General features: G+C 48.0%; 4 protein-coding genes across 4 annotated transcripts; 2 read left to right on the forward strand and 2 right to left on the reverse strand.

Moving 5' to 3' along the window:
* Window positions 1-7449: 7449 nt before the first annotated feature.
* Window positions 7450-8643, forward strand: N7496_004514 (uncharacterized protein; the record flags this gene model as incomplete). Its single annotated transcript, XM_056697445.1, has 1 exon — window positions 7450-8643. One exon carries the CDS (start codon window positions 7450-7452, stop codon window positions 8641-8643), a length of 1194 nt encoding a protein of 397 aa, XP_056559657.1.
* Window positions 8644-8803: 160 nt separating this feature from the next.
* Window positions 8804-9309, forward strand: N7496_004515 (uncharacterized protein; the record flags this gene model as incomplete). The annotated part of the gene is made up of 2 exons (XM_056697446.1): window positions 8804-8872; window positions 8959-9309. 2 exons carry the CDS (start codon window positions 8804-8806, stop codon window positions 9307-9309), a joined length of 420 nt encoding a protein of 139 aa, XP_056559658.1.
* Window positions 9310-9510: 201 nt separating this feature from the next.
* N7496_004516 (uncharacterized protein) lies at window positions 9511-11057 on the reverse strand (the record flags this gene model as incomplete). The annotated part of the gene is made up of 5 exons (XM_056697447.1): window positions 9511-9599; window positions 9629-9785; window positions 9811-10093; window positions 10526-10866; window positions 10920-11057. The coding sequence occupies 5 exons, from the start codon at window positions 11055-11057 to the stop codon at window positions 9511-9513; spliced, it is 1008 nt and encodes a 335-aa protein (XP_056559659.1).
* Window positions 11058-12464: 1407 nt separating this feature from the next.
* Window positions 12465-15469, reverse strand: N7496_004517 (DUF3659 domain-containing protein; the record flags this gene model as incomplete). Its single annotated transcript, XM_056697448.1, has 2 exons — window positions 12465-13753; window positions 13822-15469. 2 exons carry the CDS (start codon window positions 15467-15469, stop codon window positions 12465-12467), a joined length of 2937 nt encoding a protein of 978 aa, XP_056559660.1.
* Window positions 15470-16296: the final 827 nt, after the last annotated feature.

The raw sequence follows: 16296 nt of genomic DNA on the forward strand, positions 1-16296 counted from the left end.
TATGACACCCCAGGAACACCACGATGGGCCCTAGAAGCAAATGTACCCTAAGAACCAAGGAGTTTGGCTCGTAATCTGCTTTTGCTGTTTATTAGCGCTTCCGTCGCTGTCTGCACTTATGCGGTTTGGTTTTGTCCGCAATGAATTGTTCCTCGTGATCAAGGGCAAGGCAGGAGGCTTAGGCGAGGCGAGACGTGGCTGGGGGCCTGCCGTACGCAGAAGATCTCTTTGAGATTCAACTCTGCGGATTTGTTGAGCATTCAACGAGACTGGCTACGGAGCCAGCTTAATGTGTGTCTCAGAAGGTCTAACAGGCTTCGACTGTTACAACGATGACTTTAAGGATGCTCGAATGCTGCTAGTGTAGCTCAACGTTGGAGATCATATTTATAACTTCGTACCCGATATAAATTGTTTGCAACCTTATGAACCCGTAGTGAGAAAGCTCCGCTGTATCCTGCATTCAGGATTAAGCCCTTGACGAGATGGAGTACATCCTTAGATGTTAGTTGTTAGCCTAGCACACTGAGTCGTAGACTGAAGACGCTGGTCACCGTTCACTAGTTTTAACGTTCATACCACCGACGATGGCCGTCTGTGTATTGGAAGTTGGGCTGGTGTGTTTCGTAAAGTATTGGACTGATCGTTGAGTCCGGGTTGAAACTTGAATAGAAAGAATAGGTAAATGCCGAAGATTAAGCATCTTATTGATGATGGTTGAATAGCTACCTCAAGGTCCTAATATGGAACCCCCGTTGAATGCATGTTCATCTGTCAACTTTTTCTGATCCGTAGACTCAACATCACATAAACTGGCGACTAAATTAAATTGGCATTCCAACTGTGGCTCAAATAAAGTGGAAGTTGAAACATTTTTCTAGCGGCCTCAGATTCGGGCAGCTGCACTGACGATTATATTCGACGGTTGCTACTCCTAATAGTAGGCGCGCTGGTGTCGCACAAAGCCCGCGATAAGATAGGCCGATAAGTCTATAAATACCCCCTTCTACGCAGGGTCTTTTTGCTCTTCTAGCTCAATGGATGACTCTTCTAAGTGGGGCTAAGCTTCCGTTATAAACAGAAGCCAGGCCTCTACTAAACGGGACTGGAACAGAAAGTTCCAGACACTACTAGCGGTCCACTAATAAGTTCTTCCCTATCAATTAACCTCTAGTACTTCCACTGGACTGACAAAGGCATAGCACGTCGTTAATATATGTGGGTCACGTAGTGCCTGAGACTACCCCGTGGGAGGTATATAATATACCCTCCTTCTCTTGACAGTCGGTCCTGTTTAAGTCTTGCGTTGTCCCGTGACTGTTCAACCTTAATGACAAGATATCCGGGTTTCTCGACTATAACCACTGGCAGCGAGTTATGATAGCGAGCCCCAATATGACATCCCAAGCGTTTAATTGCCACCGTAAGTAGTGTCAAAACCGAAACCTTTAACATATTCTTGAGCGCCTGACCACCCGTGGACCTTGTAACTGGTTGAACGAGAGAATGTGGACGGATATCGCCATGATTTGTGAACTGTTTGAAACCATTCCAAACCCCTATATGATAGCCTACTACATGTAAACTGACTGACTGTTATAAGGGAAATCGAGAGAGGAATGTGGCTGTCTTCAATTCGGAGGCGTGGTCGTCCATCGCAGAATTTGCGAGAGTTGTCTCTACCTGGTCCTAGCGTGGACCAATGGTGGATCCACTAGCGGGCTCTAAGCCTCCTAAAAATAACGACAATGTGCCGATAAACCCTTCGGTGAGTAACTTCAAACCATCGATCATTTTTTGTATCGGTCGCAAGAGAAGGTGCCCGCACCCCGGCGACGAAATCATCACCACTATACATCACAACCCTGCGCTTCTGGCCACTGGAAACCATAGAGGGCAGGCCATAACCCATCAACCACACTAAGCAACTCGAGTTATTGAATGCCCGAAAGCACACACCCTGGGGGATAACGTGATTACTACGCCTGAAAGCGGTTAGAGATGAAGTGAAAAAGAAGCGCGAATGCTTCGGGCGCAGATGGATAGACTAGCTACGGCTTCTCCCCCGCGACCATGGGCCATCGTGGTACCTAGCTCCGCAAACCTCGGTCTGGTGAATTACCCGCGATTCGATAGAGACCACAACTGCGGTCGAATTAGCTCCCAACCCTCCTCGTCAATCCCCATAACAATGAAGATAACGACCAAAGGGCCTTCAGCTGACACCTCCCTTGCTACAGCAAATATGCGCCTCCGATCCGGTCATCGAACGCGGCCGCTCCGCAGGGCGTATAGGTGGCCCCTATTGGCACCACAAAGCCCCTAGTATGGTATACTGCTTAGGTCGGCTAAACACACATCAACACGAGTCGTTACACGAATTAGGTATCAACACAAATGGCCAAACCACAATTTAGCACAATTTAGCCTCGTTATTTACCGAACCCGAAGACCTTTAGCCTGGATGTTCAGGTGTAATCCATCGAGAAGATTATCGACGTGAACGAACTACCGGAATGGGCTTCCGAATCCAAAATGGGGCACGGTTAAAAAGAGGTTTTAGATACCCGGGAACTCGGGGTTTGGACAGTTGGTTCGATTCAGCCGAGGCAACATGGACCACGATATCGGCGTTTCAAGGTCAGGAAGGGTGCATTAGGAGTTTTGAGTACTACAATGGAGCATGAAGTATGCTTTTGCTCTCGTTTATTCGGCCACCTGGGCTTATCATGCAAGGACTATCGCATGTGGACACTGCCCCGGCCAACAAGAACGGTAACGATGCCTGCTAGGCATGGGAGTACGACGTCTGAACTGTAACAAGGAGTATCTAGCTATTGACCGGTGACGCTCGTCTGCCGCAACGCGACCCTCCTACGACCTGAGAGACAAATCTACGAACGCTACGCTTCAACATTACACACACTACATCAACGAAAGGATCTCGACGCCTTCCCGCCCATGGGCCCCCTGTAACCATTCAAATCCCACGCTAATCATAATCTGGACGGGCGAATCTCGGATTCTTTCCTAATGGGTCTACGTCCCGCCCGTGCCACAAATTGGACGGCGACTGCGATACCTGCCACACAGCACCAACTTGAAGGCACGCCCGGGAGGCATTCTGGTCAGCCATGATGTCAATGAGACAGGGGCATTGTGCACGCTCGGCCCGACCGGCCCGAACTAATCATGTTATGCTACATGCGGGAATTTGCGCAAGTGCAAGAACGGCGCTTCCCCATGAATAAAGCAGGTAAGTGGTGATCGGCCTTCTAGGTGCCAGCAGCTAAAGTGGTTCTATATCCTTTCCCCACAACGTGGTGCCCTGTGGCTGCCGCCAGCAGTTCGCTCGTTAGAGACACCGAATGTGCCTTTTTAAACGGTCTGTCGCACACATCGACTTATTATGCCATGATTTCGTTGAATGAAGATCGAGCTTTTTACGGGGTGCCGTCTGATCGACTATCGCCGGGGTCGTATGCGAGTGTTGGGGTTCTTTCCCAGTAAACCGTTTAGAGAGTAGCTTCGCTCTGCAACATGATTATCACACAGGAAGGCAGAGTGCGGGCAAGCTATGCGTTACAGGAAACCAAGCGGTATGATCATGATCTGACACCAAAAACATTCTATGCTAACATTCTATATGCGCCTAGGCGCCTGATTGGCTCGATTTCATATAGTCGTCTTATCATGAGTGCGATCAAACGTCAAACCCCTCTAGATTCCCATCCACGATGGACAAGGTGAGGGTAATTCACATTTTTCAATGACTCTGTAATACAATCAATCAAGGATATGACTAAATAGTTATCTAACAAGCGTTCAGGGCGTGTGATATCCCGGACTGTTGTATCTGATGTACAGTCTCCCTCCGACATTCTATCCATCTAACAATTGCTCGCGTCAGTGCAACCTTTACCGCTCCGCACGAATCGAATCGATTCGAACTTTTGGCCGATTCGATTCGATTCGAAATAATAGCGAACATCACGATTCGTACGAATTTGAATTCAAGATCGATTCGAGTTCGATTCGAAGTTCGCGAACTTTTTGGTACTAAAGCCTCACTGGGAAGGCGGTAAAATACTCTGACAATATTTGTCGCTCAACACCATAGCGAGCAATCGACACTTCATACTGTAGGAAGTTTAATAATCAGCTAATAAATGAATACAAAGATAGCTAAATTTAGTCTGACATAAAGATTGAGCAATTTGGTCTTGAGTTGAATAAGCTGTAGGGCACTTTCAATTTCCGCAATTTTTTGACCCATGCTCTATCCGAAATATACAGTTCTACTCCCAAGACTTCCTAACAAGACCGTAATCTAATGCGTGGTCAGTTTTGCTTTATATTATACTAGCTCATAGATCGTATTAAGATACACGTAGTCTATTAATACAGAGCCAAAATATCAATATTTATATATTATATTCAATATAGAGTCTATGGATAGTCTAATCGGGCTAGCGGATATTCTACAAGAAATACGTCTCCGCGCGTACGTGCTTTTACTAAGAATAACATCTAAACCCTGGTCAAAAGCTACTGAGAACCACCCCTTCTGGTGCTCCAAAGTAAGCGATTAATTAAGACACAAGCACGATGTACTAATATAGCGTTATAGATGACATCTCCACTTGCTACGATATTCGACTGTCCTAATACCAGGAAGAATAAACGCGATTATGCGGCGCTTAATAAATATAGCCTCCTTACAGAGGATATACTACTTCCGCGACCACGAAAGAAGGCGGCGGTCCGGACCGCCGCCAAGTCACCGACTCCGATTTCAACCTCTCCTACGGCTCCTAGTAATATTTCTAGGAATTTATCGAACCTTAATACGGAGATATGCCCTTCACAGTTAATATCTCAGGTCGAATGCGAGGTTGAGACGGCCAAAATTAAGTAGAATAATGAGACTAGGTCGAGAGAGCGGAGCTAGGTATAGAAATACTATCGTATAATACCTGAATCTAGTACCTAGAGATTCGGAAATAAGGAGCGGCTCGAACTTAAATACCTGTGTATTATATCGCCATCCACTTGTTGATTCTTTCGATTTGCATCGAAACTACGCTCTTCAACTACAGCGTTGAAACAACACCTGTAGCAAACACACAAGCTCTTGGAGGACGGTTATCTATAGCGCCAAGGACCGTTAAGCTCGTGGATTTCTAAGGAAAAGAAACTCCCATTCGAAGAGGCTATCTTGAATTGGATTATATCGACCTGTCAGCCATTTACATGCGTCGAGCAACCTTCATTTAAGGCTATGTTAAAGTAGACGGGCTTTGAGGACTCTATACCGGGTGCGGATACTGTTTCACGCCGGTTGTGTCTTCGACTTGATACTCTTGACAGTGAACTTCGAATCTTGATGGCTTCGGCTTCCTCAATCGCGCTATCTCTTAATGGTTGGATAAGCCAAAATTCATTATTAATGCTAGCAATCAATGCTCACTAGATATGGCCTGCTTTCCAGCAATATCGAGCTTATATTAAGTTTGTTGAAATCGAAGGCAACCACTCTAGAGAGAACCTTGCTAATATCGTCGCGACGGTTCTTGAGAGGTTTTATATATCTGATAAAGTTATGACTATTATAGCTGATAACGCATCTAATAATGATACGCTACACCGGTGTCTCTTCCAAAAGCTATCTCGGCGGTACGATGAGTACCTGACTGATACCGTTATCCGAGAAGGGACCATGAAATTTACTCAGAAATCCTAAATCCGCTGCTTTACACATATCCTTAATCTAGTTATGAAAACAATATTGAGGTCTTTACGCGCTAGTTCACATAAGGAAGCCTATGACCTCCTTAGTGATGTTGCTAAGAGGAGCTGGAAGGCGATCAACGCTCCTGCTTCCCCTATTGTAAAGCTTCGACTACTTGTCCTTTAGATTGCGCGATCTCCTTAGCGAATACAAAAGTGGGATAATCGAACTGGCTATATAAAAGCTATCTACTACGATGTTGATACTCGATGGAACTCTACTTTAGTTATAATCGAGAGAGCTGAAGAATGTCGCCGGCAGCTCGAAGATATAGTCAACGATGAGCTAGGTATCGAAGCCTTACGTCTCACACCTGAGGACTGGAGGTAGCTCTTAGATATTAAGAAAATCCTAGCTCCCTTTAACGAATATACTGAGTATGTCTCTCGAGATAGCCCTTTAATTTATATGGCGGCGCGGATGTTTGAGGAGCTCCGTTCTGTACTCTTAGCTATTAAGGAACGGCGAGGCGAGTAGTAGAATGTCTCGCTAGCACTAACTATTCCTATCTCTAATAGAATCACACTTCTGGAGTAGTACCACGACCGCGTCAAAGACAACGACATATAATATATCGTAAGTATTCTGGACCCTCGAATCAAGACTAAGTGGCTCAAAACGCTGCGAGGTGGAGAGGAGATTATTGACCGAATTAGGACGTTCCTGAAAAAAACATATCCCACCCCTAAATAGCCTATGTCGACGGCTCCAAGTACTAGTTACAAGAGCTTTAAATATCGATTTCTGGAAGCCTTTTAGCCTATACAGTATAACGTCGCTGAGTCTGATATCGACCAGTATTTCGACACTCCTACAATTAGCACTGGTTTCGATATAAGCCAGAGCCAGACTGAGTTCATACAAAATTGTTGGAAGGCTAATAGCCTTGAATTTACTTGTATGGCCCAGGTAGCACAAGATCACCTTGCGATACCAGCCGCAGAGGTAGATATTGAGAGATTGTTCAATGGTGGGAGAGATGTACTGGGAATTCGACGTTTCTCTATGAAAGGCAAAATGCTTGGGACCTTATTAAGGCTAAAAGATGCTGAACGTTGGAGGTCTGAATAGTTATGGTATCTACATTAGATTGATGTTTTACGCGTAGTTTAACATGTTTACAGCTCAGAATCAAAATTATGAACCGTGCTTAGAACACCATTCTATGTGCGAATCCAATGCATAAAGTGGTCACGGTTATTGAGGTTAAGGCTGTCTGCAGGAGCGAACCCTTCATAATACATATTAGTTCGCGAACCTGTTCGAAATTCGCGAATTTCGACGAATCGAATCGCCCGTAGATTCGAAGCCCGAAAACCAAGGTTCGAATTCGATTCGATTCGTTGAAATTCGCGAACTACGAACAGTTCGAAAATTCGTGCGGAGCGGTAGCGGCTGGAGTGGAAGGGTTGCAGATCCTGCAACTGCGGCTGCGGCTTCACACGCCCCTTTTCAGACGACGCCAATGACGTAATAGACTATATGTCATTTCAACCCATCGCAGCTCGCTGGATGATAAATTCCTACTTCAATCATGGTATCGATCAAAATCACGGTCCAGCATATCTTCTAGGATTGCGAAGTACAGAACTACAGGTTGATTTAGCTGGAAGAGGCCACCCGATTTAGTAAGAAATTATTACCCGCCAACTCGCAACATGTACCTTTGGACAAAAGATGGCCAGGGTGCGGCTCCCCTTTTAAAAGACCCTGAAAACTCACCTCAGTACGAGGAGTTTCCGTCAGGATCTGAAATTGGTGCTGAGAATAATATTCACCCTGGAAAAGTGGATGGCAAACTCTACCAGCGGAAGAAAAATTCGTGGAATTGCATGCGGCTAGCTATTGCGTCGCTTTTTACCCTGTGCTTCCTGAGTCTAGCATACAACGGCCTTGCAAGTGTACTTGGCTTGGTCAGTCTTCTCGTTATCCTCTTGAGTGGCAACATGCAAGTACTAATGGATTACCAGTCACAAGATAAATTTAAGCTGTGCCCAAATGGAACCCAGGGACATACTTGCTTTCCAAGGAAGATCGTAATTGAGAAGCGATCGGAGTCCATCGTGGGAAGATACCCTATATTTGACCTTCTATCTCTGTCCACTACATCCGGTAGTATTGGGGTCACAGTCATTCCGCAGAGAGCAGATACTCAGAGCCCAGATGAGCCTGCTCGCCTCCGGATTCGTACAGGATCAGGAAGTATTGCTGTCTCGTTCACTTTCCCGGGCGCCACGTTTTCGCCAGAAATCAAATCCAACCAAAAGCCTGGTCTGGAAAAAAAACGTTGGAATGAACTTTGGCCACTCCAATTTCGTCCTTACGAGCTTGACGTTGAGACCACGAGCGGATCTATCACAGGACAATTTTTCTTCTCAACTTCGGCACGCCTTTCATCTGAGAGTGGCAGTATCAATGCCAGGTTGTTGCCAATCGTTAGGCTCATCAGGAATGTCGATTGCAAAGAAGCAGAAAATTTCGTTGCAAATACTGCTTTGATAACGACCTGGACATATTCTGGGAGTCAAAATGTTCATCTGATGAGCCCTTGTTTTGTCCCTTTCTCAGGCGAAACGTTCAAGGCCAATTCTTCGGTTATGGGGAAGCCTGCTCTGTCGCACCACAATACCCAGAGAGGAACTTTAAACATAAACTACCCTAGTGCATGGACAGGCAATGCTCATGCACGGACTGAAAGTGGAAACATAGCATTTGGCGGAAATGGTTTGGAGGTTTTCAACAATGAGGATGGCTCGGTAGACGGCTTCAAATATGAGGGTCAGAAAGAGTGGAGAAGTATCAATGTATCTCTGGGATCGGACGCGGGAGCAATCGTTTTCAATGTTGGATAAGTCAGAGCTTTGGGGCAACTTGGATTCGGAAATTTGCATAGTAGTTGTAAAACCCACTCCATAACTTATACACCTACATCTGCGCAGTCTATAAGAGACAGTAAGGATCGATGGAAATTGTATTAACCAGACCCGTGACTTTTTCCTGCGGACGAAATGTATGCCCCGAACAGCTCGCCACACTAGGAAAAAGGAGGAGATCAGTAGCCCAGTGAATTGCCCATCCTTGGTGAGAAAGACAAATCACAAGAAAGTTCTATGTCCCATTGGCAAGTGAAACGATTGGGCTTCAAATGCTTTTGCTGACCATTGCAGCCCTCCCCTTCGCAGCAGGAAGCAGATAAAAGACACATCCAGGCGACCGAGCCCTTTCAACCGACCTTGAAGGTGCTAGCCGACCTCGAAAGCGACGATCCCAAGTTCGCCTTTCCCGCAGCTCGACTTGTCGGACTCTATCGGCGCCTATGGGAGTCATGCGTGTCCAAGCTCATCGATGGCCAGAAGCTAGAGCAGGACAACCTTGTTTTGAAGGAAGCTGGTGCGCACCTGAGAAAAGAGAGGGACGGTCTTCAGGTTCGCCATGACAAGCAGCTATTCTGGCTGCGCCTTTTTGAGCAGGCATTGAAATTATCCCGGGAGAGGCTGGTTAGCGTACTCGATGACTGAAATCACCCTTCCCCACTCAATCTGGCAGGGTTACCGGATAATGTAAGAGGAAAATGAGTGATCGGCTATTCGGAGTTATCTTTCCTATTGCTCCGAAGCAGATATACTACAATGACGTCGTGATTGAAGGAGAATTATAGTATGAAAAGAAGCTTATATTCCTTGTGTCTGCGAACCAATCCCACATGTTCCGGACCAGTCTTACTTGTAATCACCCAATATATTATGCACAAATAGTCCGAACTCAGAGACAGTGTCGTCGGTAGCGTAGCTCGCGGAGAAAGTGTCGACTGACTCGAATATTATAGAGGTTCCATACGAGGCCACAGGGACAGTCGGAAACTAGTGCCTATTGCACCAAAATCAGGCCGAGAGATCGTGTCTAGCAACTGTCCGCGTACCCGACAGAGATTCCTCAGGGCTGTTTCAATCCGGGGTAGGAAGAACAGATGCTCTCCTATCCTCTCGAAATCGCACTAGCCGAAACTCTCTCCAGCGCACTTCTATAGGGAAAGCGAACGCTGACATGTAGAGAAACATGTCGCTAGCCTGAGTAGACACGGACAGAGGATCTGGACCCATCCACTTGAAGGCCGACAGCTCGTCGTAAGTGGGGTGCAAAAGGCATTCGATCACGGAAGCACGTTGAGTATCATGTCCTGCAGGCTCACCTTCATCCGAGAAAATCTGTCGAGCCTTACCAGGGTCGGTGGCGAGACAGGGGGGCAGTGTCGGTATGCCAGAGGAGTCTTGCCAGATGCCGTGAAGGTCGAAATCCAAATCACTGTCTATCAATTTTAGCACAAATCAACGACTGAAACAACGGGTACAGACCATTCTTGTTCCATTCGTGCATTTTTGTTCAAGACTCGCCGTCGAAGGCTGGTGGAAAATTACAGATGTGTAGAAAGTATAATTTGACGAGGGTTGGGAGGGACAGAATGCCGCAGGGTGAGCAGGAAATTTATCTTGATAACGCAAGGTTATGGCAAATTAGGACTTGCTGGCCAGATGCTAACTTGTTGAAAATCAAGCGCCGGATGTATCAACAGCCATGAAATGTTTACACCCCGTCACCAAACCCAACGGAACTTCACCGGCGCTTGTTTGGGCCTCTAGAAAGAGAAATGATATTTGGGACATAAGGCAGTAGATAGCAAATTATTCAGGTGTCTTTATCGCCCACGAGCGCTCGACAACGCCGAGACCTCAACACGGCCCATTAACATGGAAGGCTTTGTGATCGCTTGCTTGCAAGGCTGAAACGACGCCGTTACAAAGTGCTTGAACTGCTCGCTTTCGGTCCCACAGTATCAATGCCTGCTCATCGCAGAGCTGTAGAAGGATGTCGCTGTCGCTTGCTAGCCCCTCATTTAACCCTTGAAGCTGTCGCTGCTCATCCTCAAGTCGTATCTTCTCGGCAGATTTGACGACGTAGCATTCCCACAGGAAAAAGTACAAATCGAGCAGATTGAGGGCTGGTGTAGCTAGGGCGTCGTTGTGGTGTAGAAGCTTCATGAACTCCGCCGTAAGGGAACCTGGTGTGCGCACTGGTACCTATGCAGTGTTAGCGATCTTGTTCGTTTGCTATCTAAGAGGGTATGACCGACCTCGAGTACGTTGATTGTGCCGTTTGAGGATTGCTGTGGATGGCTTTGCAACTTGTTCTCATCTTCTGGGTCGTGGGAAACCAGACACTGTCTCTTAGCTGGCCGGTCACATGGGGAAGGCGAAAAGGGATGATCCATCGTGGCCTTGGGGAACGAAATGCAAGAGACGTTGTACAGAAGAGTCTTTTATAGCCCGGCAGTTACACTAAGGCTGCTGTTATTGCCAACTATGAACATCCGGGCCTGAGTTCGACTGTCTTTAAAAGAGTCAGTGAACGGTTACCTCAACTGTTGACGCTCGATCTCACCTGCTACTCACCCCGAATTACTCAATTTTATGCAGAAATGAGCAACAGATGAAGCCTTGAAACAAAGTCTTGCAGAACTACCTCTGATGATAGGTTGCAAGTGTAACCTTGATGCATTGAATGCTATGCATTAAGTAGAAATTGTTGGAGTTTTACTGTGACGTTATTGTGAATGAAACCTATTCGAAGCGTGGAGGTGTAGATGATTGATTCCGAGTGTTGATATCAACTGACGCTGAAATAAGCCATTCTCGTATTTTATTACGAGAGGTGTAGATGTCGCTAGCTTTACAGACCACCAGACCTTCTCGGAGACCGCTTCAACAATCTTTGGGGAGTGTTGTCGTCTTCCATTCTGCTTCGAATGGCCCTCTGGATGCAATCGTTCCTTGCTAGATCCAGGGATCTCTTCAACTTGAAGTTTTTCAGTCTGGGATTCACCACAAGTGCATCGACAATCGAGAAATATTCACCCTTGACTGCCAACATCAGTGGATCCTCAAATCATCGATTCCTGAGGTTGGCATTACTATTCTGCGGCTATACCACTAACTCGTCGAGTCTCGCACCTACAATACCGTCTCTTCATGGTTGCGGAAAATATACAGCCCTCAATCTCGGTTCTACACTGTCCAGGAATATCTCAGAAAACCCAATTGAATAGTTTGTAAATCTAGTTTAGTGTCTTATTCTGATTTTTCGCTTGATTCCTAACGGAATATCGCTCTTGCTACTAATTGGAGCTTGATAGATCTTCCTAGGAGTCTCAGATCTTTCGGTTCACCGCAAAGTGATTGATGAGACGAATAGATCCTAGAAGCTCAAGCGCTGGCACCCATCCGCGAGAACTGTTGCTGTCACCATTCAAGCTCAAGCGATTGATGTTCTGGAGTGCTTCGAAGGGAATGCGAAAATTCCACACCCCTCTACTTCTACAGATTTATCCTGTTCCCCGGCGAATACCAGAACATGGCGCGATCAAATGTTATGTGATTAGGTTAAGGAACCAATAAATTCATCAGACCAGAAAAACTGGGAACAAGAAAGCATTTCAAGATCCAACCAGCATCATACGAAATTCCTGCAATGAACAAACGCATACCGATATGATGAGATGAATTGAAAAACTGAAGCATCACAGGCCAGCTCAAACCCCACATAAAATTAGCCAACACAAGCCGTAAAATCAAAAGGACTTGTCAGTAAAAGAAAACATCATTCTCACAATCCCCTTATCTTACTTACCTTTTCCCCCTAATCCTAGACTATCGAACAACGTGTCAAGTCCCAATCCACCAAGAAGGCCATCCAACAAACCACCCAGCCCGAGACCACCGAGCAGTTTTCCGACCAAACCCAGAACACCGCTCAGCAGCAAGCCCACGGCGGCAATAATTTGAAAAAGTGGCTCGGAGAGGAGGGCCCAGAGCGGATTTAGCTTTTTCTTGGCGTGAGGCATGTCAGCTATGCGTTTGCGGCCGTTATCGATCGTATTGGTGACTGTCTCGGCCAGCTCCCTGATTAGGTCAGCGAGCTGGTACTCCTCCGGGGTAGCATCACGCGAGGCGGCGCGCGCCTTGGCGGTGGCCGCGATGCTCCCATCGGGGTCGAGGGCGCGGATGGAGCCGTTGCATTCTTGGAGGATGCGGCCGCCTTCTTCCAGAAGCGGTTTGACGACTTGGACGAGCTTCTCTTCGTCGAGCTCCTCCTTGGGTGTGCGCTCGGCCTTTTCGATTTGCTGTAGAATTGTTATTACTAGGAATTGGAACACTGAAAAATAAGGGAAGGAACTTGAACGCGCCTCGGTGATCTGTCGGCAAACAGGCTTGACTCGGTCGAGGGTCTGGCTGAGGATGTAGATCATCTTCTCAGCTATCTGGCGGTCTTCCTCGGCCTTAGCCTGAGCCTCTAACTCTTCCTCGGTGAGACCTTCTTCTTCAGGCTCAGGCTCCGGAATGTTCTCCAGTAAGGTACACTCGCCAATGATGTTGTCATCGTTGTCAACGACATAGCCGTTGTCGTTGATGGTTTTGCCAACCAGCGTTGCCAGGTTACCGGAAGTCAGCTTGCCAATAAGGTTGCCATCGGCATCGCGCACCTCACCCTCCTTGGTGATCTTTCGGCCAGACATAGGGCTGACATCGCGCTGCTTCTCTTCCGGCTCCCAGCGTTCAGCCTTACCGATGATATTTCCATTCTTATCAACGACATCGCCATCTTCATCGACCTTACGGCCGAAAAGATACTTTGCATCGCCTTCGATGAGGTGGCCGATGATCCGGCCTGCGTCCACAACCACGCCGTCCTTGCCGACCTCGGCATTGTCAAAGCCGTAGAACTGTCCCTCCTTTTCTTCCCGCTCCGCGTCGGGTATCAGCCCCGCCCGGCCAACCACCTTGCCGTTGTCACCCCAGATTTGACCCTGGCCGTCGACCTTACAGCCAGCGAGACGTTTGTCGCCTTCAATTACCCGCCCAAAGACAGCACCCGTGGCTGGGTCCACGATATTGCCCTGCTTGTTAACAACTTTGTCCTGAAGAATGGACAGGTCCTCTTCGTCGGGGGTTCCTCCTCGGCCGGCTCGTAAGGCTCACTACGGCCCTTGACATTGCCATATTTGTCTGTAATCTCGCCATCTTCGTCGACCGCATGGCCACGCAACTTTTTGGCATCCCCTTCGATGAGTTGACCTACGATAGAGCCGTTCTCGTCCTCGATAAACCCGTCCTTAGTGACGACCAGGCTCTCGAAGCCGGCGAACGGGCCATCGGGAATATCTTCGCGCTCGTCCTCAGGAATAAGCTCGGCGCGACCGACTATATTTTTGCCTTCGTAAATCTCGCCGTTCTCGAATATACTTTTCCCCGCCAGCTCCTTAGGGTTACCCTCAACAATACGACCGATCGGACAGCCCTCCGGCCCGATCACATACCCGGCCTTGTTGCAACTCAGCCCATCCATACTGGAAAGGTCAATAGGCTCTACCTCTGGCGCTTCAGGTTCCTCCCAGCGTTCTGCACGCGCGACGACGTTGCCATACCGGTCGACTACTTCACCGTCCTCGTCCACTGCTCGGTTGACCAGCTTCTTCGCGTCGCCTTCAACGAGCCGCCCGACCCTTGTCTGGTTCTCGTCTTCGACCCATCCGTCCTGGCCTACGACCAGACCATCTAGGCCTGCAAATGGCCCTCCCTCTTCATCATCGTAGACGGGTATTGGCTGGGCCTTGCCGATCACATTGCCGCGGTTATCCCAAAATTGGCCCATGGCGTCAAGTTCGGCACCAAACTTCGAGAGCTTCTTAGGATCACCTTCAATTATTTCTCCAACAGGCTTGCCGGTAGCTTCATCCATGATGTAGCCGCGCTTATTGCACTTCAAACCCTCGAGAGACTCGATTGATGGGATCATTTTATTCTTCTCCGCGGTGGCGTCATGAGCAGTCTCTTCGGCGCTCTTCTGTTGCTGTTGCTGCTGCTCCTCCACGGGGATAAGCTCCGCGCGGCCTATAGCGTCGCCTTCATCATCGACGATCTCTCCCTCGCCACTGACAGTATATCCGACGAGGTCTTCCGGATCTCCCTCGACGACCTTGCCCACTGCCAGGCCGGAAGAATTCTTAATCATGCCACCCTCGGAGACAGGGAGCCCATCAAGTTCTTCCAGGGTGGTTAACACGTCCTTGGCCTGGTCCAGCTTCGACTGTTCCTCCCCGGGAAACTCCATAGGTTGACCAACCGTCTCATCCAATATATCAACGCGGCCGATCAAATCGCCATCCTCGTTGAAAATCTCGCCATTGTCCCCGACAGTCTGGCCAACCAAGTCCTCCGAGTCTCCCTCCACCACCTTTCCCATTGGGTTGCCGTTCTGATCGCAGATTTGGCCACCCTTGGCGACCTGGAGACCCTTAAGCGTAGAAACATCAGGCGACACGGTGCTCGAGTGAGTGTTCTCGCCCTTCCGCGCTATATCCATTGCTTGACCCGATTGGCTCCGAACCTTATCGGACTGCTCGGACGCGGCGTGCTCGAGTGGGGCCGCGGAGCCAGAAGCTTGAGAGACATCGTCCTTGGGTGGGGAGATAGGACGGCGCTGCTCGGGTGCACCAGGCGCCTTCTTTGTAGACTTTGGGGACGGGGTTGCAGATACAGGTGTTTCTTCCCTGTCATCCGAGACGGGCTTGGATTGTTTGGATTGGAGCTTGGGCGGACCGGTTTTTTTCTTGGAACTGAGGCTCATTTCGACCCGACGTGAGGGGGGATTTGCTTTTCACCCTTTAAATTTTGGTTGTACTCTGTATTTACTTTCCAGAAAAATAGGCAGATGAGAATTGAGCTTTTGGGAGTGGTTATTTTTGGCTTATTATGAGTAGTGCTGTGATAAATCTTTTGTAATAGAAAGGTCCATTGTCTTGCATCATAGTGACACCAAACAATTGTCACCGTATGATGTCCATTCCCATGACAAGCATCAGCCGTCTAATGTAGCCAAACTCCACTTTATCACGGCCTGGTTTGGATCCAACACCCAAGCAGGCTATCCGGGCCATTGAAGTCGAGACTTTGTATAACCAAGGGCGTCATATTTCTTTTGAATTGAACGTCTTGGAATTAATACAATGACGAATTTGGTGAATATTCTAGCCAAACTCAAGCAAATGAGCGGCATGTCATCGACCTGCAGAGCCCCAGTGACGTCGGCGGCAACGCCAACCAATCTGACACTACCATCGCTCCCCGGTGCAGCCATTCATTGGGAGTTCACTCTTCGTTCACCTAAATTCTTGAAAGTGCAGAAAAATCTTAATGTTGCGTGACCGGGTCGTTTCGATTACAGAATCTATGGTCATGGTCGCCAACTCTCCGTAGCCTTCGGCCTACAGACTGGCTCCCTTGCGATGGGCAGACATATTTTAGTACTGTGCTGCTTCCGGAGGAATAGAATATTTACCCGAGAAAGAGGGAGAGTAATGATCTCAATAATGGTCTCTTTTTCCACCTCTTGCCCCCGACCGGTCAGCGGCACCGAGGGATAGCCAAGCCCTGGCTTCTACTTTAGAGCAATAC

Source organism: Penicillium cataractarum (assembly GCF_028827025.1).
Source record: "Penicillium cataractarum strain IBT 29864 chromosome Unknown utg000002l, whole genome shotgun sequence".
NCBI classification, from domain to species: Eukaryota; Fungi; Ascomycota; class Eurotiomycetes; order Eurotiales; family Aspergillaceae; genus Penicillium; species Penicillium cataractarum.